The following is a 24,495-nucleotide window of genomic DNA, read 5'->3' as shown; positions in this document are numbered from 1 at the left end:
TAAAGTGTTGAACCCATGTTGAAATAATCTCCCTCAGTAAGGTCATCGCAATTTAACCTATAAAAATGGGCCAAAAATTAGCCTGGGTCAAATTCCTATCACTCTGGAATACTGAACGCAAACGGGCTCTCTTTGGTAAAAGATTTGTGATTTGGTGTCCCCACCTCTGCTTGTAGTCTACTTGTACCTCAGAAGAGTAAAAAGACTTATATATAAGTATTTATATTATATTATATTAGTATTTATTTATAGTTTTTCCAGCATAGGTGTAGTTGTGAATTAATAGCAATAAGAATGTGACATTTTCTATGGGGCGCCAAATGTAAAAATGCAGATACAATTTTATAGCTGATATATTTTGATTATTTAGCTCACATTTGAGACAGAAATTCGTGTAAAACAACATGCAGTTGGCAATATGTTATGAATTGAATGTGCCAAGAGGAGAGCTCACCAAGTCAGGGTCAAGATTCATTACATTACAAATAATTCATAATAACATTGTTACATTTTCATGAAAATCTGTGAAATTTTTTATTGTAGCACTTTTTCATTCTTCAAAACGTCATCAAATCTGATTTGGAAAAATAGCTACATAAAAAAAGCATATTTCAAAGAACTAGGCTAATTGTAGTAAAATAATGCAATAAAGATTGTAATAAGTTGATTTGTGGTTAAATTTCTACTCTGTGAAGATAAATTATTGCTGAAAAATAGTGTGCCCATAAAGAAGATATTGTTGTACTGGCCCTATAACATCAGGTCTGAAGATGTTCGATGATGCGCAGTAATCGTGCAGAAAGATATTGATGGTGATATTAAATTGTCTAACGAGAATAAGACTCATACATGATAGTAAAAGTACAAAAACAATAATACCTTAAGTGTGTTTGATGCAAAACACATACAAGAAGTTTGGAAGTGTTTACTTTACTCTTCATAAAAAGTATTTCTCTTTTAGAAAGTTTTTTTTTACAGTGTTAGGTTTTACTCGTGTTAGTTATATTTTGCATATTATCTTTAGTGTGTTTAGAAATAGTTTTTTCCATGGCATGAGTGCAGCCATGGATCCATAGTAGTCAGTCAGAGTAGCATCAACATTGCTGAGGCAAACCGCATGCAATACCACAATCTATCCATACGAGGGCTCTGTTGTGTTTCTTTTGAACGTAATGATCGTTGAGAATATGGTGGTGGACCAGCAGCCAGTCAAGGCAGCAGGATAACAACACAGCAGAGATCATTATTTGAAGAACCGGGATTTAAACACAATAAATGTATGCAACGATAACTTCTGAGTCTTCTGGTAGACCACGTGAGAGAGAAGCAAATCCGGATTCACCACTGTGACTTGTTTTGGGAAAAAAAGACCTAAGGTGGAGCTTTTACTCGTATTGCATTCTAGCTAACGTTAGCTGGCTAACATGCAGCTTTAGTGTCTGAATTTGCACGAAAACGAGACTCTGGGATATATCGAGCTGGAATTTGCATGGACTGCCACTACCTCGACTACTTCAACACTCAACTATTAGCATGCAGTTAAGACCATGCTGGCCTTTCACTTTGCAGACATAGCTGGTTAGCTAGCTACCTCTAAAGGGCCGACTCGTTAGCGCAGCTGGAAGCCGAACTCACGGCGCTTTTGGTCGGCCAGAGGAACAACGCCATGCCGCGGGTTGAAATCGGCCCACCCGTAGAGCTAACTTCAGGAAGCTAGCTGGATATAGCAGGCCGCTTCCGATGGTCGTTATCATCCCCTAGACAGCTAAATATTTAGATAAGTCACAACACAAAACCGAGAGGCACCTTTAACTTTCATTCTGCACGGTGTTTTATTTTGTTTTTAATTTTCACGGAGTGGTAATTTTAGTTTTACTTATAAAACTAAGGCACGTTATTTTGTGTATAGAGAAATTTGCATCAGCTAGCTACAATACACATCAATCTATCTAAATAACTTAGGGCAAAGATACGTGCGACATTAAGGTACTGCTTAGCTTGTATGGGATTATTTAAGTTGGCACAGCTGTTGAAAGCCACACATGTAAACAAGTCGGACTGCGTTAATGTTTTGGTTCGTTATTTTATTGCAAGGTTTCACTACATGATGCTGAGCTGTTACCTGGACGGCAGTTTAGAGTGTTAAAGCTTGGATTTATCTGGCAATAATTAGCTTTACACAGACACTATAAGGCATGGGAGTTGTTGACCTGGAGCATAGCGAGACATATCAGCCATTCATTCATGATTAATGACCTTTGAGGAAGCAGACTGTCCTTTACCCATTTTCCAGTCTTTCTTGTAGTTATTTATTTTTAACCACTAATGCCACCTAGTAAAAAAAAAACTGAGGAGATTTGAGTGTTAGTTTTTAGCAGCATCTGACATCCAACTGGAACTACTGGGGTGGATGGGAACATGAGGAGCACTCTGTCTGATCTGAACCAGCTTCCCAGTAGCTTGAAGATCTGATCAAAGCACAACAGAGAGCCCCATTGTGTGGACTGAAAACTGAAAAAGGAAAGATGATGTGGATGATGATAAAAGAGGCCCAGTGACAGTGTTGATCCCCGCACCAGGAAGCAGAGGAGTGTCAAAAGGCTGCAGATATGAGTCTCCGCCAACCCACCTCTACACTGGACAGGTACGATCCTCACATCCACCCAGACACTTTCTCTTTCTGTGGTTAAGGGTACACCTCAACGCCTTGCGCAGAAATGTAGGGCCCCCAGATTAGCCTATTGACATGTCTTTATCTGACTGAGGTCCATTCTGGACTCTTGAAAAACTAGTCAGACAGGTTGTTTCCTCGGAGGTGATGAGACAAGCAAAAATAGTGGAAAATACTGTATGCATGACAATAGTACCAGTCTGGGAGTTCATACTTTCTTACACTCTTTAATCTTGACTCGATTCACAAATGCCAAAATATTTTTTTTCTGTACGTTGTTAATGAAGTTTGTGGGCGGAACGAAAAAAGCGGAACCCAACAGCAATAGCACAGTGCAGCACCCGGACGATGTACATGCTTGCAGTTCGTCTAAAAAAAGTGTCGAACGTTTGGTCGCATTTTGGATTTAATATCATAATAATTACCTTTGCTTGATGAAATTAGGTATTTTGTGCATACTGTGTCTTTAGCTAACTTCAGAACTAACAAACAAGACCAGCCGACCTACTCAAATTGTTGTATTAATATTTTTCACACGGGCAGTGCATATTAATAACTTTTATGAAAATATCCCTGAATTAGCCAGAAAAGCAAATGTTAAACTGTAGTCCCCGGGAAGGCAATAGTTAAAAGCACAGACTTTAAGAATAAAAGCATTGAAAATACAGTCACACAGATAAAAGCAGTGATCAAACATGTAGATACAAATCTTGGACTACATAGGGACAACAGAGACAGCTCTTATGACAGTCGCATGACAACACAAAGTCAGGCCTGGTGAAGTGTGGATATTATGTACAGAGACTGAAAATAAGCAGGAGTCACTCTTACATTAAGCACAAAACACCTCAGCAACCTTTAATTCAATCAAAAATCGGTTCTGAATCGATTTCCAAAGATTACCACGTCTTCTGTTTACAGTGAGTTTCAGTGTCTAGCCTATTTGTTGCTTGAATGTCGTGTTGTATTTGTTGCTTGAATGTCGTGTTGTGACTCTTCACCTGCTATGTTTAGCTCTGCAGCTGCTAATACTTGGTGTACTGTAGTTCATCCTGTTTGTCAGTCACCACATTCACCATGTAGCATTACACTGTGTTTCTGTCATTGTCTGTTAGATGCATCTTTGTCTTTATGATGTGTCTTTCCTATCAACTTTTTTCCTGTGTGTGTGTGTGTGTGTGTGTGTGTGTGTGTTCTGGTGCACGTGCCTACCACTGTGTCTGTGTGTGTGTCATGTGACAGCAGGGCAGCCAATAAGAAAAACGTCCACCCGTTCAGGTAGGACAGCTGTCCAGTGAGGGCTTACGTCAGGGTTTGGGGTTAAAGTGACACCTACAGATTGTACAGCTGTGGCAACAGATTTCTCAGTGGCTGCCCTTGTTATTTCAGAGTGCCTGGGCTTGACCCAGCACTTGCACAAAAAAGAAAATGTATACATTTCATACACTCAAAGTGTATCATAGCTCATTGGGATGCACCAATTCCTATCCCTCCATGTAAGTCATATCAGAACACTGAACTTAGTAATGCAGCAGCAGGTAAAGACAGCATTCAAAGAGAATTACAGACTTACTCCTGCTCTCCTGCTTAGTCACAGTAGATCAGTCCATTCAGATAGTTCTTTGTTTGATATATTGAGATTTGATAACTGGCTAAAAGGACACATCTAATGATCATTTTCAAGATCAGTTAACACCTCCATTCATTCTTAGTTTCTCAGAATGTGAGGTGAAGCCTTAATATTGTTTTTTTTTCTGACCAAAAGGTCCAAACCCAAAAAGTACTAAATATGAGGAGCAGTACCTTACATTCAAGAAGCTAGAAGCAGTAAAAGTTTTTCCTTGACAATTGACAAAATAGATTACTTAAGTATCTAATTTGTTGTTTTGGTTTTTTTACTCCACTGCCATTCATTGACTTATTGTTTCAGCACTAATTGGCTCTGCCAATAAATTTACACAAACAAATTTATTTTGATGGATTAATAACTTTAGGTACCTTTTTTGTGGTAAATTGTCCAATTGTCATTGGACTCTGGAATAACACCAAAACCCTTCAGTGTTTACACTGTGTGTTCTTTCGTCATGTGTTATTCATGGAAGTCACTTGGTCTCACTGTTTACAATCTGTTAGAGCATAAAGGGCATGGGGGTGATATCAGCTCTTGCTCTGTTTCTCTGTGTCCTTTAAGTTCATGCTGAATATCTGTCTTTTTTTTCTCTTATCTTTTTTCCCTTTATCTGCCCTTATCCTTCTTTGCTGTCATGCTTCGCTTTCAGCCCTTTTGCTGCTTGGTGAGTTTTCCCTTCAAGGTTCTTTCTTGTTGCTTGTGATGCTATTTATATATTCACTCTCTCTACCCTACATATCTGACCATGCTCCTCCCTAGCTTTTCTGCATCTGATTTCCCTCTCTCCTCTTCTGTAGCTCTGTGTCTATTTGTAAGCTTCCCCTCTTTGGCCTGTTCTGGCCCATCCCACCTTCAATGATTCTCCCTTTTCATTTATTCCTCTCGCCTCTCCCAGTCCCAACCAGCCCTCCCAGAGAATGTTTCACCCTGTTTAGTATTGTTTCATGTATTATAAGCCTCTCTTTCTCTCATCTCTCAAACCCAGGCTCAGCAGTCTGACCATCGGCGACTCAGAGCGCAAATCCTCTGCCACCCAGCAGAGGGAGCCATCGATTGAAATCCCTGCTGAGATTACTGGTAAAGACTTCCCATGCTGCTTGAATGTTTTTGTTTCAGGATGGATTTAGAATTTCACAATATTTAATATCTCCCAAAAACACCCTTAACATCCTGCTCTCCTCTTCCAGGTACTGGTCTTGTTCAGAGATGTGTGGTCGTGCAGAAGGACCAGCTCGGCTTCGGCTTCACAGTATGTGGAGAGAGAGTCAAGCTAGTGCAGAATGTCCGACCTGGTAAGACTCTCGCACAACCCATGTGTTGATGTTATCATAATTCTTATTCTATTCTTTTACACACAGAATGAAAATATGTTTTTCCTCCCTTTTCAAGAGATTATAGATGGGAATTTACAGATTGTATGATTAAACATCCATATGTAGTTAAGAAAATCATCACACAACGAAAAACATGTATCATTTTTGTTCTTAATTCATACAACTACACACTTCATGGATTTGAAGGTCCACTGTCACAAACTGATACGATCCTACTTTGAAAATTATTTAATATATATTATAATATAACCTAGATGACATGGGCAGTGATAAATTAGTTATTTATAGTAGCACACAACATGACTTCAAACTTTGTTTTCTCTCTCTACATGAGCTTCACCGTATGCCTTTACTCATCTTTACAGGTGGTGCAGCAGTCAAGGCCGGGGTCCAAGAAGGGGACCGAATCATAAAGGTGTGTACTACTTTCCATCACAGACAATCAGAAAGTTTTTGGTTCCTTCCCGATTTTAATCTTCCTGCCTGTCTCTCTCTCAATTTTCAATTGTCAATTTCATGTTGCTTTATTGGCATGACAAAAATACATCTGCGTTGCCAAAGCATAAGAACAAACATACATACATATAAACAACAACAAGGAGTAAATACATCTGATATAATAATACAAGTAAACAGGATAATTAAACTCTCTCTCTCTCTCTCTCTGTCTTTCTCTCTCTGTCTTTCTCTCTCTGTCTTTCTCTCTCTGTCTTTTTCTCTTTCTCTCTCTCTCTCTCTCTCTCTCTCTCTCTCTCTCTCTCTCTCTCTCTCTCTCTCAGGTGAATGGCTCACTGGTGTCCTCCATGTCCCATCAGGAGGTGGTAAAGCTCATCAAATGTGAGTTTGCAATAAGTGTGATCGTTGTGTGGGTTTACTATTTTATGTGTTTGGTAATTTTCTGTTCTTTTGCCGGTGTTTATCTGATTCCATCACTGTTTTTTTTTTTTTTATCGTCCCATAGCTGGACCATATGTAGCTCTGACACTACAAGGGCCACCCCCTTCAGCCGCCTCCTTGCCCTTAGAGCCCCTCCCCACTGAGCTCACATCCAATCAAAGAACGTCTCTGGGTGGGGAGGCCCCACCCCCTCCACCTCCGCCCCTGCCCTCTGGACTGAGCAGCACCCCTTCCCAAAGAATCACTGGACCCAAACCACTACAGGTAATCGGAATGATATTAAGGGTTAAAGTGGTTTCCCAGCTGGTATCATCTTGCATCAGTACTGAGTGAAAATAAATGTATGCTTAAAACTAACCATGTGTAGGTACTTGTTTTAAGCAAAGAAATAATAATGCAGAGTATTATCGTTCATCATCAAAATGATTTACACTTTCTGTTGTAAATGTTTTTTTAGGACCCAGAAGTACAAAAACATGCCACTCAGATACTCAGGAAAATGCTGGAGCAGGAAGAGGCTGAACTGCAGGTAAACACACACACACACACACACACACACACACACACACACACACATCCCTGACTGCATCTTCCTCTGTATACAAAAAAAACTTGCCATGTAAGGATCTATAATGTCTCACATTATTGTGTACTCTAATGTTCTACGTCACTCCTTGTTTTTTTTGTTTTCTACATAATTAGTTACAACGATGTTTTGCATCTAATGTCTGCTGATAATAACTATATTACAGGAGTTGATGGAGGAGCAGTTGAGGAGCCCGTCGCTGTCACTGGGGGAGCGGATTGAAAGTGCCAAGAGAAGAGCTCACCAAGTCAGGGTCAAGATTCAGCAAGATCTGGTGAGGAGACCAGACCTTTGCTTTCCATACTCACTGAAAAGCCCTCTCTGTATTTTAACTGTTTGTTTTACCGGCATATTCAAATTCACTGATCAAGTCATGGGACCAGATGAATTCAGTTAAGTTTAAGACGAGGTGGTGTTTATACATTTGGCTGCTATAACTGCAACCATCATGCCTGCGTGTCAAATTCTAGTGTCAAGCGTTTTTAAAGGGTTTTAAATTCAAACCTATATGTCAGTGTTGTGTTCACGGTCTGTTCTGCTGCACCTGATTTGGCCCCCCCAAAAATAACAAGCTTTAACGATTACACGCACAGTTTACCTTTTTACAGCCAGTGCTGAAAATTAACTGACGCTTTATTCTGCCTCTCCAGGAGGGAACGCGATCCGAATGTCCCACAAGCTACGTCATAGCAGGAGAAGGTTTGTATTGCTTTTACCTGTTTAAGTAAATATCTCGGCGCTGCATTGGATCTCATGTTTAGCATGCAGTGCTCCTGGTTTAGTCTAAATGTCAGCAGAAAATACATAGAATGAGTTCAAATGAAAGGAGATTCTAATTCATTAGTTGGTATGGTACCACACACTACCCAACATACTTTGATTTGAATTGAACTTGCTATATCGAAGTGGCGTAAAATGGATTGTCTCTTGTAGAATAAAACATACTGAGTTATCTTTGCCTTGTTCATGAACTCACAGCAGTGCGTCGCTGCAGATGATGGCATAGGGCTGCTGCAGAATAAGTAGAGTGAAAAAACAATGGATATAGGGGTTATTTATGGCATTAAAAAAAGATTTTTCTGGCCTGGCGGGGGTTCCCGTTGTACAATAATAGGGGAAACACTGTAGCTTAAAACTGCTCTGTGCTTTGACAGGTCGACTATCAATGGAGTCAAGCGAAGGAGACATGGAGGTAGGCTGCACAGTCTTATCTTTTCATAAACTGGTGAGATCGTATGTGCGCGTTTGTGTATGTGATGGTCCCACTCATCCCGTCCCCCTCATCCTCCCTCCCTCGTCCTCCTCCTCCCCAGGCCTTTGAGAGTCCCCACTCCTCCCCTTCATCCTCCTTCAGGATCCCCCAACACCGACGGCAGAACTCCGACACACACACCCTGTCTGATTCGGTGAGATGGACACACGCACTTGCATTCACTTGAGATAGATGTCCCTTTGCAATAAGATCCTCACATGCAGCACAAGCTCCCTTCTGCTGGGGTTTATACTGGACCTAAAAATAACACAAAATACTTCTATTCTTTAAAATACGGTTCCCCTATTTTGAGATGTAGCTGCTGTTCTTTCCTTTTCATCCGTTCCTCTCCATTTCTGTCACTGCGACTTGCATAGCTGCTTAAAATGTAGGAGACGAGCAGTGAGACTGAAAACTTACTTGTCACCAAATTCAAATTTCACCTCATCCAACTGTTATGCGTTGCGCACCGCATGCACAGTATATAAATGAAAATGGAAGATGGGCTTGGACATGCTGTCAGTGTCCTCTAGTGTGTGACTGAGTGATTTCCATTTTTATTTTTTAAATGTGTGTGTGTGCGTCTGTTCAAAGGGCGGAAAGGCCCAGATCATCGGCCCCGAGGAAGAGGATGAAGAAGATGACGGCTATGCATTTAACGAGGTGAGGAGAACATTCGGTGTGACTCTTATCGATCCGAGTTGATGTGATTTTCAGCAGTCTTTCTACATTTTCTTCCGTTCTCTTCATTGCATCTCGCCGTTCCCTCCAGCTATACAGTCATTCATATTCTTCCTCTGTCTCTCAGATGGACGGACCGTTCCAGGACATTGAGTTGTTGAGGTCACGACCGGCACACATGGCGGTGTTCATGAGATACGTCTTCACCCAGCTTCTGGACCCCAACCCTCTGGTCGGTCTACGTTATATTTCATGTTAGATTTGAGCAAATGCAATGGAACAAAGTGCTTATTCTACTGTTTTTGGATGACATTCCCATGTGTTTATCTGTGTTTGCTTGCTTACATTCATGGTTACTGTATGTGTGTCCACAACAGCTGTTTTACCTGTCGGTGGAGGCCTACCTGGGCTCCAGTACTAAAGACGCCCGCGCACTTGCACCTCAGATCTGTTCCCATTTCCTGGACCCAGATGCTGTATGCACCAACATGTCTTAATGAGTTTATACTTGTAATCCTTCATGTCTTATATCCCAGTATTGGCTGCTGATGTGTTGATGTATTTGGCATCAAAGAAGCTAAATGTTAAACTTTCTTCTAATCTTCCGTTAAAAGGGATTTAGCTTTTTTCATATACAGCAAATATTGACTTTTTCCGTATATCGTGCTTAAAACTTATATGATTTTTTTTCTTCCCCTTGTAGCCCCTGAAAATCAAAGTACGAGAGGAGTATCTCACAGATATAGGTAAGAACTAAATGCTAGTTTGCTTTGTGGGCTACCCCATTTTTTTTTCCCCACAAAAGTGTTTTAAAAAGAAAAAACCACCAAAAAAACACGCCCCCCCCCCCCGATCACAAAATTCTACTCATCACCGGAGGACATCAGAGGACCTCTGTCCGAGCTGCAGCAGCTAGTGCTGCCAGACATCCAAGACCAGATACAGGACTACAGGTACGTTACTCAAGATTGAGAGTACTTAAGACGTCCGTTTTAGGCAGAATAATCACCATAAATGACCGTTTTGACAATATTGCCATGACGATCAAGAGTTCACATTAACCCTTTAAGCTTGTGTTTCACAGGAACAAGCAGATGATGGGTCTTGGCTCTCTGTTTGGTGAAGGAGACCTGCAGCAGCTGGATGGAGACCCGATGAAAGAGAGACAGGTGGTGGACAGACAGGTCACTGCCCTCTGGGAAATACTGTGAGTCTGTTACTCACATACTGCTCTTGCAACATGTTTTTCCTTTTACCAAAAACATGTTGACTCACCTTTATCTAAATTATGTCAAACTAGAGGAGATCAGTTTTTTTTTCCTTTGGAATTTATTAACTAAGGTTTACTATTGTGCCAAAAGATAACCAAAACTGATTTTTTTTGGGGGGGTCTAAATCCACCTATTAACTAATTATAAATTTTTCTACTTCAACATGTTGCTGTAACCATGAAGTGAATATTAACTTTTGCACACTCGGACTGCCGCAGGATTCGATGTTTGGGGCCCAATAAAGTAGTTATTACAAAGCGAAAGAAGGAGCTATCATAACAAAGGTCATTACCACAGCGGCAAAACCTGGAAACCACATGACATGACAACTCCTTTTGACTTTATACACACACAGGCCGATTCCCATCACATGACAGCCGCCCTACAATCTGTTTCTTACACCTGTGTTTGCACCTGAATGAACTGGATTTAACTCTTGAGGAATTAAACTGGATATCTCTTTGAAAGCCTGTTGTTTGTTGTGGGGCGAGTTAACAGCCTTTTTATGTCTCTCTGTCTGTTCTCCCTCCAGATCAAAGCACGAAGAGGACAGAAGGTAAAAGAAATGTTTTGTTTGTTGGAGTGAAATGTAATTTAACAGCAATCTGTCTGAGCGATTTTGTTTCTTTCTTTCTTAACACTTTTTCTTTGTTTGATTTCCCTTGTGGTCTGTTCTCCCCACATTTCCATGTTTGTCCTGTCTCTTTCTTTCTTTCTGTCTTTCTTTCTTTCTCTCTCCGCCCCATCGCTCCTCTCACTCAGTTCTCCTCTGGCTTCGGCCGTGCACCTATACCTGCGTCATTCTGGTATCAAGCTGAGAGACTCCAAGGTCTTCCCTGGTCTGAGCACGGAGAAGGAGAAGTGGCTGGCTTTCTTAAAGACGAAAAAAGTAAGGGATAACTGCGCTCTAAAAAGAAATCTGAGTTGGAAGGGAAGATGTTGCAAGTGATTATCTAAGTAATGTTGACTACTGCTATGTTGAAACCACACTATTAAAAATAGAGTAGAAGTACATGGGCATCTGTTTTCTGTTTTACAATATGCAAGAACAACTCATTTTGCAGTTTGACTTGTGTTGCAATTCGTACTGCAATCACAGTATCAGCAAAGGAAACAGTGTTCTTTGTTTAGCTGTGTTGTAAAAATATATTAGTTTCTCAGTGTGGTTGGCTGTCATCTCTCTCTTTCTATCTATGTGTGTGTGTGTGTGTGTGTGTGTGTGTGTGTGTGTGTGTGTGTGTGTGTGTGTGTGTATATATACATGTGTATATATATGTGTGTGTGTGCACACACACACAATATACACACATGTATATATAGATAGATAGAAAGAGAGAGATGACAGCCACACAACACCGAAACTAATATATTTTTACAACACAGCTAAACAAAGAACTATTATATATATATATATATATATATATATATATATATATATATATATATATATATATATATATATATATATATATATATATATAGTATATATATATATATATATATATATATATATATGTGTGTGTGTGTGTGTGTGTGTGTGTGTATGTATGTTTGTATGTATGTGTATATGTGTGTGTATGTATGTATATATATGTATATGTATGTGTACATATATTTGTGTATATATATGTATGTTATATATATGTGTACATATATGTATGTGTGTATATATATGTATGTATGTATATATGTATATATATGTATGTGTGTGTATGTATATGTATATATATGTATGTGTGTGTATGTATATGTATGTATGAATGAATGACTTGATGGTTCCTCTCTCCACAGCTGAGTGGTACCAAGAAAGAGAAAGATGGAGAGGATAAAAAGAGAAATCCCATCCTGAAGTACATTGGCAAACCCAGGACCACATCCCAGTCCAGTAAATACACACACACACGCACACATATATATATATATATATATATATAACCTGATGTCTTATCCAAGTTCATTGTCAAAAATGCTAATACACACATACAATAGTCTTACTTCTAATCATCACACTGGTAGTCCATCTGTGTAAAGTCATTATATGTGTAAAGTCATAATCAGATCTGTCGGTTATTGATATACTGGCACACCACATCAGAGGCATGCTAACACAAGCGTGTGATGTTCTCACTCATTGTATTTGTCAGTCAATATTTATTTATTTCTGTCCTCTGTTTGCCCTTTTATTGTTTTTGCAAGTTTATTTATTGATTTATGGAATATTCATTGTGTCATCTTGTTCTGTTTTCATTGTTTTCTTTTTGGTTCATCTTGGTTTTGTAGCATTCCATGTCCCGTTGTCTCCCACCGAAGGTATACAATTTATGTCATTGCACTTTTGTTTTTGCTGTTTAATTGAATGTTGCTTTTCACCAAGTTATTCTTTGTGGAATGTATGTAGTTTGAAATGTGCTTGTGTTCCATCTCATTTTATACACATCAACCCTATATGGGGACTATTTCATCGTACTATACAATTAAGCAATATCTGTGTGTGCAGTCCGTCCTGGCAGTGTGAGGAACATCATTCAGCAGTTTGAGAACCACACAGAGACGGGAGAGGAGGGAGACGATGCTGCTGACCCCCAGAGGCTCTCCACCAGCAGCCTGGGAGAAGACGGCATGGACAGGTAGCTCTCTTAAACTACAATATGTAGAATATATTCAGTATCCGCTCGTATGGGTGGTACAGCACCACGTTGAAAGTGTTTGATAATCATGGATTTAGTGATATTGTATGTTTTCTTTACGCTCTCTCTTGCAGCCCTACGATCTCAGTGCGTCTGGCACGCAGCGAGTCGTTGAAGGCTCAGGGAGAAGGGCGGCGGCGGGGCGTTGTCTCAGGGACGGAGTCTGTCCCTCGCTCTCGTAGCGATGTGGACATGGAGGACTGCGGGGAGGAGAGGGAGGGACCAGGCCTCAGGCTGCTGCAGCACAGCGCCTCGTCCTCTGCGTCCAGCAGCTCTGCACGGTAAAGATTCACAAAGCCGGATTTGTTAGTGTGTTTTTACACACACGTTTCTATTGACTTTTGGAATAAAATTTCCCAGATAATACTGAGATACAGATTTTTATTTTTTTTTGCATACTTCAGGCAGGTATAAATTAAAATAATTAATTACTCTTTGAGGAATCAACACTTTCCCCTTTAGTGGAACCTTTACATCCCTAATAACTCAAACACCCCGGATGTTACCCCTCCAAGTGTAGGTTTTCACTTCGTGCCATCTCTCTCTCCACTCTCTCTCAAACTCAGGTCTCTAGAGAACCCTACACCCCCATACACCCCTCGGTCTAGACGCAGGTGAGTTTCAATGTCATCCCCATAGATGATCAGTACTTTAAGGAACTGTCTGGCAGGAAAATCGAAATAAAGATCGCTGACTTATTTCCCCACATGCAAAACCTTTGAAGAAGAAATGGTTTGGATCACAAGAAATGTCAGCCTTTAGCATCTTTCAGTTTCCCCATGATGTTAGGTGAACAGAAAAGAGATACCTATATAATTATTTTAGTATTAAAATCAGCTGTTTGTTTTTCTGTTTGTCCCACCATCCATACGCTTACACCATCTCTCCATGCGCATCTTGGTACATCCATGTTTATTTTTTATGTGACTCTGTAGGAGTGTGGATTCACCGTTGGCCCTGCTGCCAGACACTGCAGCACTGGAGGAGGAGGTGTTTGACAGTCAGATCTGGCAGGACACAGTTCCTCCTCAGCTCCTCGCCACACTCAGTCCAAGGGAGGTGGAAAGACAGGCCGTCATATACGGTACGAGTCAAATTCAACACGCGTTGACAGTAAACACAACTGTAGTACTATCAAATAAAATAGTCTGCTTTAAAATGCGTTAATACCATTCTCTGTTTTCTTCTCTCTTCTCTCCATCATCAGAGCTGTTCACCACCGAGGCGTCCCACCTGCGGACCTTGAGGGTCCTGGACCAGGTCTTTTTCCAGAAGATGAGGTCTGTGCTGAACTCTGATGAGCTGGCCTGCATCTTCCCCAACCTGCCCCAGGTCTATGAACTCCACGGTCAGTGTACTGTTTGTGTGAAAGTGAATATTTCCAGGTCTTAATTTCAGTCAGTTACCAAAATGTACATGACAAATGTGTGATGTGTGTTTACTGTAATTGCAGGTATAGCTGTGTATTTTCAGAACATGACAGACCTCTCATACTCCACTGTCAACTCTTTCCATACCTGTATCATTCAGATCACAATATGAAAAATACCTATTTAAAAAGATGTTACAATTTTGCTTGACATTGACAATATTTCTTTCCCAAAAGTGAACCCACCGACTTCGTGCACAATTATTTAGCAACTTCTTTATTATTTCTTTTGAGTTCAATTTGAAAACCTGACTTTAATAAAAGTAACATCCTGGTTTGGATTTTGAGCATTTCAATATGAGGACAATTGAGGAACTGTGACTGTGTCCTCCTTGTGTCACTGCTTTCTGCTTCTTCTGTTTGCACAATAAAGTGAGTTGTACTGAGTCAACATGTATTCAGGGCTGTATGTTGCTAGGTAAACAATAAGTGAAGCAAAGGTTGTGACTGTTAAATGTAATCTCAGTCTGCAGCTATTCTAAGTCAATATGTATTTTGGGCTTTTAGTAGGAGCCAACATGAATGCATATGGTATGATATAATTGCCACTAGATTTATGGATTATCTTATTGGTAGGATTCAAAATGATTTAACCCATGATCACCAGTTGAGGTTCTTTAAGTCAATGTTAATGGGGCTTCTGTGTCTTTGCAGCAAGTCTGTGCGAGGCGATGAAGAAGCGAAGAGAAACTCCCATCGTTCAGGACATCGGGGACGTTATGCTGGCCAGGGTGAGTCAAATAATCACTGCCGTCAGTTTCAATTTTCTCATTTCTCTTTCAGGACCCTATTTTAACGATCTAAGCGCACGGCGTGAAGCGCCTAGCGCAGGTGCGTTTAGGGCGTGTCCAAATCCACTTTTGCTAGTTTGACGGCGGAAAAAAAGGGTCTGTGCACCGGGCGCAAATTGACAACTGCGTCGGTCTTAAACTACCAAAGACACATGCGTCGGGCTTTGCGCTGCGCTGCACCGGTTGCAAGATAGGACCCTTAATGTGAAAGGTGTCTATGTGCAGTATATAGTGTGGTAATTATGGTGTGTGTTTCCAGTTTGAAGATGCAGCTGGAGATGAGTTTCAGGAACAAGCATCGCAGCTGTGCAGCCAGCAGTCTCAGGCTCTGGAGCTCATCAAGAACAAACAACGTAAAGACCCTCGCTTCGCTCACATCATCCAGGTACACACACACACACACACACACACACACACACACACACACACACACACACACCTGATTCAAAAAGACGGTCTTAATCATTTTATCAAGTCATTTCTGAAGTCAGTAACATTTGATTAGGAATGTGGATTTCCTAATTTTACCAAGATGATATTTATAAATCTTGTTTTATCTTTATTTTGTGATTACCAGTTTTGTTTTTCATTTATTTTAAATACAACACACAAAACATACAATTTGCAACATGAACATACCCACCCCCGTCATCATCACCCACCCAGACAAATATCAAGACGAGATGACACAGTAACTACTATATTCAAGACCATACAACAAAATAACAACAAAATGGACAATATATTTATATCATTATTAATATTACTAATACTGTATGCTGTGTTAGTGCTTCACTCCCATTCATGTCGTGTGATCAATAAACTCTTTAGTTTCTAGTTGGTATCGATTTGTATGTCACTATACTTAGAAATCTATGATTTACCGTTCAAATTACAAGACCACAGTTTCTCTGTAGATCCTTCTGTTTCTCTTTCATTAGTCCTAGCCTTCATAGTCGTGCAGCATTGTGCTTTACGCGCTCACTTGTTCTGACTTTGTTCAGGAGTGTGAAGCGAGTCCTCACTGTCGGAGGCTGCAGCTCAAAGACCTGCTGGTGTCAGAGATGCAGAGACTCACCAAGTACCCCCTGCTGCTGGACAACATCATTAAACACACAGAGGGTGAGGAATCAAGACATGCATCGCATTATAATCGTTAACACAGGGAGAAAAAGTATTATTTTTAAGACTGACTTGTTTTTCGTTTAGCTGTTTCGTCGGACCTCCCCTCACTTCAACGCGCCCAGGCTTGTTGCCGAGGGATACTCCAGGCTGTTAATGAGGTTGTCGGGGAAATAGAACACCGGCAACGCCTCAGTCAATACCAACGCAGGCTGGACGCTGCCCCTCTATTCAAGGTTGTCACATCATTTATGCTGGTTAATCTGTTATTTTTTTATACCAACCTTTTTTTACCTAAATGTGTTTTGTTTACCTATTTTGAAGCCTTATATATCCATGTATGTGCAAGATGAAAATTCTCAGAATTAAAAAGGCTTTAGCCCACACTGATCTTAGCTCTGTCAGGTTCACATATAGACTAAATGTTTATTGCTATATATATATATATATATATATATATATATATATATATATTTTTTTTTTTTTTTATTATTATTTATTTTATTTTTTTTTTTTTTTTTAACTGTACCATGGGCCTTGCATTGTGTCCTGAATAAAGTCATTATTATTATTATTATTATTATTATTATTATTTACTCTTCTCTCTCTATTAGAGTCTGGACCTCACCACTAAGAGAATGATTCATGAAGGTCCTCTCACGTGGAAAGTCAGCAAAGATAAGCAGATAGGTCAGTACCTCTGTGTGGATACATTCTGCATTGATGCATACAGTCTGATCAGTTTGGTTTCATACCTCATGTCATCTCTGTGTTCCTCGATCAGAGATTCAAGCGCTGCTGCTGTCAGACTGCCTGGTCCTCCTACAGAGGGGCCCAGACGACCGGCTGCAGCTGAGATATCCATCCCGCTGGCTGGGTGGAGGCAGCGGAGACAGCAAGACCTCCTTCAGCCCTCTGGTGAAGCTGGACTCTCTGCTGGTCCGCTTAGTAGCTACAGGTGAGACTGTGGTCCCACCCGGGAAAGCTAATTTCAAAAGTGTTGTCAATGAATTGCCCTGCTGCTTTTTTTGGGTGATCAAATGTGTAAATGTTGTGATTTCTCTCCAGACAACAAAGCCCTCTATGTCATCAGCACCACAGAGAGGCAGATCTATGAGCTGGTGGCTGGGACATCATCAGAGAAAAACACGTAAGCTCTTTTCTTTAACCGTTCGGAAAGGCTTACCGAGCATCCACGTTCTTCTTCAGCCTTCAGAAACTTGTGTTTTTGTTTTGCAGCTGGAAAGATTTACTTGAAAAGACCATCTCGTCAACTGGTGGTTCATCGCCCCTGATCAATCACGGATCCATGCCTATATCGTGAGTAAATCTTATGTCTATGGATAATACATAGGACTTTAGGACTTGTGTTATTCTCTTAGATGTGTTTGCATTTTCTCATTTATTTCTCTTCTTTATTATTAGTTATTTTCATTGCCTTGCGTATGCTCAGTGTGCCTTGTGTTGGTATTTTCTATAGCTCCCCCAGTCTACGCAGTGCGTCCCCAGCGTCAACTGGCAGCAATGTCTTTGCAGGTAATAACCACACTATAATCATCAGCCTCAAATATGTAAACGGTCTGCAAATATTTGTGAAACAAAATAGAGTCTGATCTTACTGGCTCAGTCACAAAACAAAGGATATGATGATTTTTTTTTTTTTTAAATCTTCCAGACAACTCCATGACGGAGCAGTCGGATTCAATGGAGACTCATTCCTCCGAGGACATTGAGCTCTCAGAAAACACACCTAGGGACCAATCAGGAGCTTTCATCTGTGGTGAGAGAAAAGACGGTGGTGTGGCAGAGGCCGCTTTACAAGATGGTGAGAAACAAACGCATCCGCATCACTTCTACAAACTGTTGGATGTTAAACTTATTTTTTTTCAAATAGCTTTTTAGTAATCAGCAAGTGATCAACCTTGAGGAATTTCAAAACCTTTTTTGTTGTTGTTGTTTATGGCTCTGCAGTTGAAACACTAAGGCAGCTGATATTACGAGATTTGGAAGAGGACGGTTGGAGCCACGATTCAGATGACACGCCCACCAACGAGACGGCCAACGGAAGGAGCTCATTCACCGAAAGACAGCGGCCAGAGTCTCTCGAGACTGTCCTCAACTTCAGCATCAACGAATGGGAGGCCGAGCCTGAGGAGGTTCTGCCTCAAGACGCAGAGCAACCCAGCAGCGTTCAGGTCGTACGGAAAGGTAACGGATTAGATGGAGAAAAGTTTCCAAATAATTCTCTTTAGTTCTTCAGCAGGGCTGGCTGATCGTTCAATTCTCAGATACAAATTTGCAACCTTTATTTCAAGATAAATCGCTATTGTTTCCCCTTGAGGTAAATATTTGGTGACTGCTTTCTGTTTTGGGACAAAATGGATGTCTTTTAATGGCTGCCTTCATCTGCATGTTTTCTCTGCACTTGGTGATTCATTATTTGTTTCTTACACGCTTAATCTTCTTTTTCTTTTGTCTGCTTGCTCTTCACGACACACCCATCCTACACTTCCTTTGACATTGTCTTCTCTCACTCTTTTACACCCTTCTTTCATTCTACGCACACTTTTTTCTTTGTCACACGTCTATCCTCTGTGCAATAGCTGTGGTTGCGGGTCCTTCTTCTTCTTCTTCTGTCCGTGATGACATCACTGATGGTGTCACCCTCCCCTCCGACCAATCATCCAAGCCGAGAGGCGAGGCCACTATGCAGGGTAATGACAAAATTGGCCAAGTGCTGTAGTTTTTATCAGACAAAGACACTGTTTTATTTGTACGTGTAATTAATCAAGATAAAAGGGTATGATCTATAATTGAAGAGTTGTGTTGATTTTACCCCTGAAATTACTCCCACTTATGCACGCTTTCTGTGCTCTAGGGAACACTTTCTACTTGGTAATGCCGACGGAGCAGGGAGAGAGCTTCACTGAAGACCTCAACGACCCTCCTACCCCCACAGGCAGCCACTTCCCTCAGCCTCTGGAGGAAGTGATACCACCACAGACTCATCCAGAGGAGGAAACGCTCACCTGCGGTGCAGAGCCCAACCAATCAGAGGCTATGCAACTGGAACAGGAAGAGGAAACGGGCCAATCGCAGGCTGGGCAGAGCCACGTGATCAAAAATGTGGATGAGATTTTCCACACGATTGAGGGGTTGACGAGCAAGTTGCGCCAGCTGAAGGTGAGTTTTTAAGTGTGTTAAGCTGGCAACGAGGTGGCTGTGTGACCGTTGTCTGGACTGGACTGATGACCATCACCTCTCCACATATTATAACACACCAAAAGCTCACACCACATCAAACTTTCTCTGGACTGACTGCAAAGCGTCTCTTTTCTTTCTTATGTGTTTTCTAACTAGTTAGAGAGGCGTAGTTGTTTCTTAGGAGGACAAATGGAGAGAGATGAAACAAAGTTTGCAAACAGATGGCATCTTGTAATGCGTTAACCTACCTAACTTTACAGGGTACATACGGATTGATTGATAAGATAAGATCCATCTTTATTGGTCCCCGGTGGGGAAATTCAGTTGTTGCAACAGTAAATTAGAAATAAATGTGTATATAAAGACTGTATATAAAGAAAATTAAGAAATCTCCCTGCCGTTTGTTTCCAAGGTTTTCCACCATGGCCTCTATTCACCAACCAATAGATTATTTCTTTAATTTTATTAAATGTAGTCACCGCAGCCTTTGAGGGGACTGTAATAAAGGCAGCATATGTCATCTGGCTGTAAAAAAATAAATAAAAGATTTCGGAATAACACTGGAATATAGATTGGATGGATTATACAAAACTGGATTATACAACAGGCTGTGTCCTTCACTTTGATTTTCTGTTGCAGCCCCTTCATGGCATCTGTGAATGTGTCCGTCAATTTTTTTTTACACGGGCAAAGAGGCTCTCCTAACAACAAGCAAGGAACTGGGTCAACATGTCTTATGATTTAACCCACAAAGTTTACAGTGGTTTGAAGACTCCGTGTTCATCTCTCACCAGCTAGCATAATTACACTCATTGTTCTACTCCTATAATGTCCCGCATCTTTCACCCCTTTACAGGAAATCGAGAAGTCCCATCACAAGCTTTTGAAAACCCTCAGAGAGCCCTTCGTCAATCAGGACTCCGAGGACCAACAGTGTCACTCAGCAACCGTCTCCAGAACACCATCTCTGGATCGTAGCTCAGGAGACGGTGAGGAGGAACTGAATTTGCATCTTAAATCTTTTACAAAACAATGACTGATGATGCACTTTGTTATTTTCTATTTTAAATTTTTTTTTTTTTCCCTTGAACCCAACCAGGCAAAGAGGGCAGTCCAGCAGAGCCCAAGATTCTGTCGACTGGATTCTGACGTCGCTGCAGAGTGGATTTACTTGCGGTCAATCGATCTTAATTGTTGGCATACGGACAGACCCATGCATACCCACTGTCGGACTCCGGCGCCACAGCCCTGCCTCACCTCGCCCCCTCGTCCCTGCATGCACTGGCCAGTGGAACAGAGCCCAGGAAGGACTGTAGCTGTTTGCTTTCTTTAAGCTGGCCGGATTGACCAGGATTTCTGAGGTCCGCACAACCTCTGACTTCTTCCAGAGCACGGGGGAGTCCAGGACCGAGTGAGGAAAGAGTATGAAGGAAAAAAAAAAAAGTTGACTGGTTAAAGAGAGAAAGGAAAAAAAAAAAATAAGGTTGGAAGAATTGAAAGTGGGGGAAAATGACCAAGTTGGATATATGTGAAGAAAAAGGAGTTGTATGTCTTGCTTTAAAGAGCTGGTTGAAGGAACGGAGCAGAAAAGTGTTGACATGTTTATTTAAGGAAAAATCCGAGGGACCCACCGCCCCTGCACTTTACCCACAATGCATCCCTCTGTCATGTACGTCCTCTACAGTGGACGGATCAGGAAGCGGAGATGCCACTGGCTTTACATTTAGGGGCCGACGTTACAGTGCCCGGCTCCCCGCCACTAGTTGCTTTACACTGAGTTCACCTGCCACCACGGCCGAAGGACTGTGTCTATATAATTCAGGTTATTTGCACTGGGTAAGGAAACCAATATCACACACACACATTAAACCGTTTCATTCATCTCAGACCTTCGTAATCTCCCCACTGTGGGGGAAACACTAGAGTTGTTGTCATCAGGAACAGTTGTAGCCACACTTACCTATCCGTAAGCCCTCCTTTTAAGTAAAGCTTGGAACCATCAGTGCAACTTATTGATGGTTTAATGGTTTGTGTTGATTGTTCACTTCAAAGTTCTGGAAACACTTCTGCGCTGTCTACTACTGAAATGCTGGCAGGTTTTATTTTCAGCGCTGCTTCAGATGGCGTACAGGGATCTCAGCGATTTAAATAAACAAGCTCAGTGGATTCGCACAGCTGTTCTGATCATGTAAAGTTGTTTTAAGTTTGGGAGAGTTCTGGTGTTTTGGGGCAAGGTTCAAGAAAGGCAATGTTGATGACGAGTGTGAGGAAAGAGGACAAACGACAGATTCAAACTTAGAAACTTGAATTTTCACTGGCGTCCTGTGTCGCTCAACCAAATTGCTGCCAAATATCGCCGCTGACATTGCCTGTCTACACTTTTAAGATTTGACTGTGTGTCCTCCACCCCTCTCTCCGGTGTACTGTGTGTGTAAATCCCACGGTAAATACTGTGAACCAGCAACTCCTCCCTTCCCCCATGCAGCGCTCGTACCATACATAGTGTTTATATCCGTCTAACCTACATCTTGTCCCCCTACCCTTCACAGAACAACTTATATTTATTATATACGTGGTCCAATCAAAAATCAACAAGTAACCGCTATATGCAACTGTGCTGTGATCACAGCAGTTCGATGAAGTAAAAAAAAAAAAAATGTAAAGGGATAGTTTGACATTTTGGAAAATACATTTACGGGCAAAGATCGATACCACTTTCATATATGTACGGTAAATCTGAAGCTAACGACAGACGCAGCTTAGCTTAGCATAAACACTGGAATCAGGGGAAATCGCTAGCCTGGCTCGCTCTTAAGGTAACAAAATCCACCAACTAGCACCTAAAGAGCACAGTAATTAATATCTCATTGGTTCCTGCAGTCTCTGCGGGTTACTGCGCCTGAACGTATCGTTTTCACCATGTTGGTGTTTTACACCAAGCTAAGCTAACCAGCTGCTGGCTCCAGCTCCGTACTTGAAGCACAGACGCACGAATGGTATCGATCTCATCCAACCCGGGGCAAGGAAGCTAATAATGTCGAACTATTCCTTGAACTATTTTTGGATCATATGTAGGAGGAATTTAACGTCCTTGACATTCAGAAAGGTTTTTGTACTCCTTGGTTGAGGCACGTGTAACCAGCAAAGACTGACACTAGAGCAAAGTGCTTTTTTCTCAAACGCCATCTATCTTGAACTAATTCCAATAAACCCTACACCGAAAAGATGTATTTAAAATGTCACAAGGAAGGAACTTCTTTTAGAGAAGTTATTTTGTCTACCAGTTTAAATGTTGTTGTTTTTTTTGTCTCTTTCTTTCTCTTATCAAGCTGGGCAGAATCACACTGGACTGGATTTTATTTGAGCTGGTTTCAAATACTGAGGAGCACTTTAGTGAGTTACCCAGCAAAACTGACAATACACTACCAAACTGCACAAACCAGGAGCCAAGTATATTTACAAACTACCAGCCAAATTCTGCTATGAAAATGATATTTCACTGCCTAGTGGAAGGTTTTCACTCTTTAGCCAGCACACACCGAAGGCGTCGTTTGATGAGAAGTGTAACTTGGCTGTCGCATATGATCAACAAAAAAAAAGAAAAAAGAGTGGACTTAGAATGAGAGCTTCTGATTGCATAGGCTGGCTGATTTTAGCAGCTGAGCCATTATGAATATGAGTAATTTGTGCTAAAATGTAAAAATGTTCTTCCGAAGTGAAATATCTCTTTAGAGGTGTTGAAGGGAACATGGTTTGGCTTTTTTTTTCTTGACATTTTGGCTGCTGATTTTCAAGCATCTTGGACCATATGTTTTGTCCATGACCAGAAAAGAAAAAAATATTCCTTCATTTTAACACATTGCCGTGCCAAGCTATGGACACTCAATCATCACATGCATAACGTGTGTGTTGTCTGTAATTTGGCACAAAAAAATGCCAGATGGTCTGAGTTGGTTGAATCCAAGTCAGGATCTCTTCTTCTCCTCGACAAATATCTTTCCTCTTTTTCCCCTCCCACCTCTAACTACAGCATTAGTTCATCTCCAATTTCTACCTCTACACTTCAGTTTCTTTGTATCTTCCATGATTTCTTCTTTTCATACATTTATCTTGTACATTGGCATCAGCGTTGTGGCCCTAACCAGCTGTAAAAAGAAAAAGAAAAAAAGAAAGCTATAACTGATTCCTTTTTTGTTAAAAGAAATGTTGCACAGACAAACTTCCCTGCACGGTGCAAACTACTGTATGCATACACACGTCTTACTATCATCTCATTGTCTTTTTATTTTGTGTCTTTTTAAAAACTCTTGTTCACTCATGTAATATAGAGAGATCAGACCCACTTGTTTTATATATGTTCATTTTTTTTTCTGTAAAGCCTTAGTCCTCGTATTTGATTTTATTTTTGTAGATATAATTTTTTAAAAAGGATGTATAAATTATTTTCTTCTCCCTTGTTTTTAAAATTGGTGAGATTGTTTAGCTGCACAGAAGGAACAGAGAGCTCATGTCTCAGATTCATGTGTTTTGTGAGATTAAAAAGAAACTGGATTAAAGAAAAGAGAAAATGTGGATTGTGAGTTTTTGCTCTTTGAATTTGGGTTTAATGGTCAATTTAATTTTTTTAGGGAGTGTGAAACATTCAATTAAACATTTGGATATGTTGGCTAAAATTCATAGTTGTAGCTATAATATGCATCATTATTTCATAACCATGAAGGACTTTCAACTTTTCAAAATCTACCAGAGTTTGAGGAGATTGTTTGGAAACAAATGCCAGCAAACACTTTTATATTCTTGAATAGTGAGAATAGATGATGAGAAGGGTCGGTGTGAGAAGAGCCACCTACTTATTAGTATAGTTGCTCTGTGGTTAAGTGTGTGTGTGTGTGTGTGTGTGTGTGTGTGTGTGTGTGTGTGTGTGTGTGTGTGTGTGTGTG

General features: G+C 40.8%; 1 protein-coding gene across 1 annotated transcript; it reads left to right on the top strand.

Moving 5' to 3' along the window:
• The first annotated feature begins 1,160 nt into the window (after window positions 1–1,160).
• arhgef11 (Rho guanine nucleotide exchange factor (GEF) 11) lies at window positions 1,161–24,129 on the top strand. Its single transcript, XM_039822512.1, is given in 43 exon segments — window positions 1,161–2,644; window positions 3,914–3,949; window positions 4,951–4,965; window positions 5,287–5,378; window positions 5,489–5,593; window positions 6,001–6,050; window positions 6,415–6,472; window positions 6,597–6,796; window positions 6,990–7,061; window positions 7,285–7,392; window positions 7,769–7,817; window positions 8,273–8,310; window positions 8,432–8,524; window positions 8,965–9,033; window positions 9,179–9,283; window positions 9,429–9,527; window positions 9,755–9,808; window positions 9,919–10,004; window positions 10,136–10,258; window positions 10,855–10,878; window positions 11,085–11,211; window positions 12,114–12,207; window positions 12,603–12,632; window positions 12,820–12,949; window positions 13,084–13,290; window positions 13,576–13,623; window positions 13,945–14,093; window positions 14,217–14,357; window positions 15,093–15,169; window positions 15,489–15,614; window positions 16,234–16,351; window positions 16,439–16,587; window positions 16,966–17,041; window positions 17,136–17,309; window positions 17,420–17,501; window positions 17,591–17,671; window positions 17,832–17,887; window positions 18,027–18,176; window positions 18,323–18,559; window positions 18,955–19,065; window positions 19,230–19,534; window positions 20,412–20,544; window positions 20,655–24,129. Coding segments are annotated over 43 exon segments (4,362 nt in total). The 5' UTR covers window positions 1,161–2,609; the 3' UTR covers window positions 20,705–24,129.
• Window positions 24,130–24,495: the final 366 nt, after the last annotated feature.

The sequence above is a fragment of the Perca fluviatilis genome, chromosome 14, assembly GCF_010015445.1.
Source record: "Perca fluviatilis chromosome 14, GENO_Pfluv_1.0, whole genome shotgun sequence".
Lineage (NCBI taxonomy): Eukaryota > Metazoa > Chordata > Actinopteri > Perciformes > Percidae > Perca > Perca fluviatilis.
Note: the sequence above shows the minus strand (reverse complement) of the source record. Positions and strands in the feature narration are given on the sequence as shown.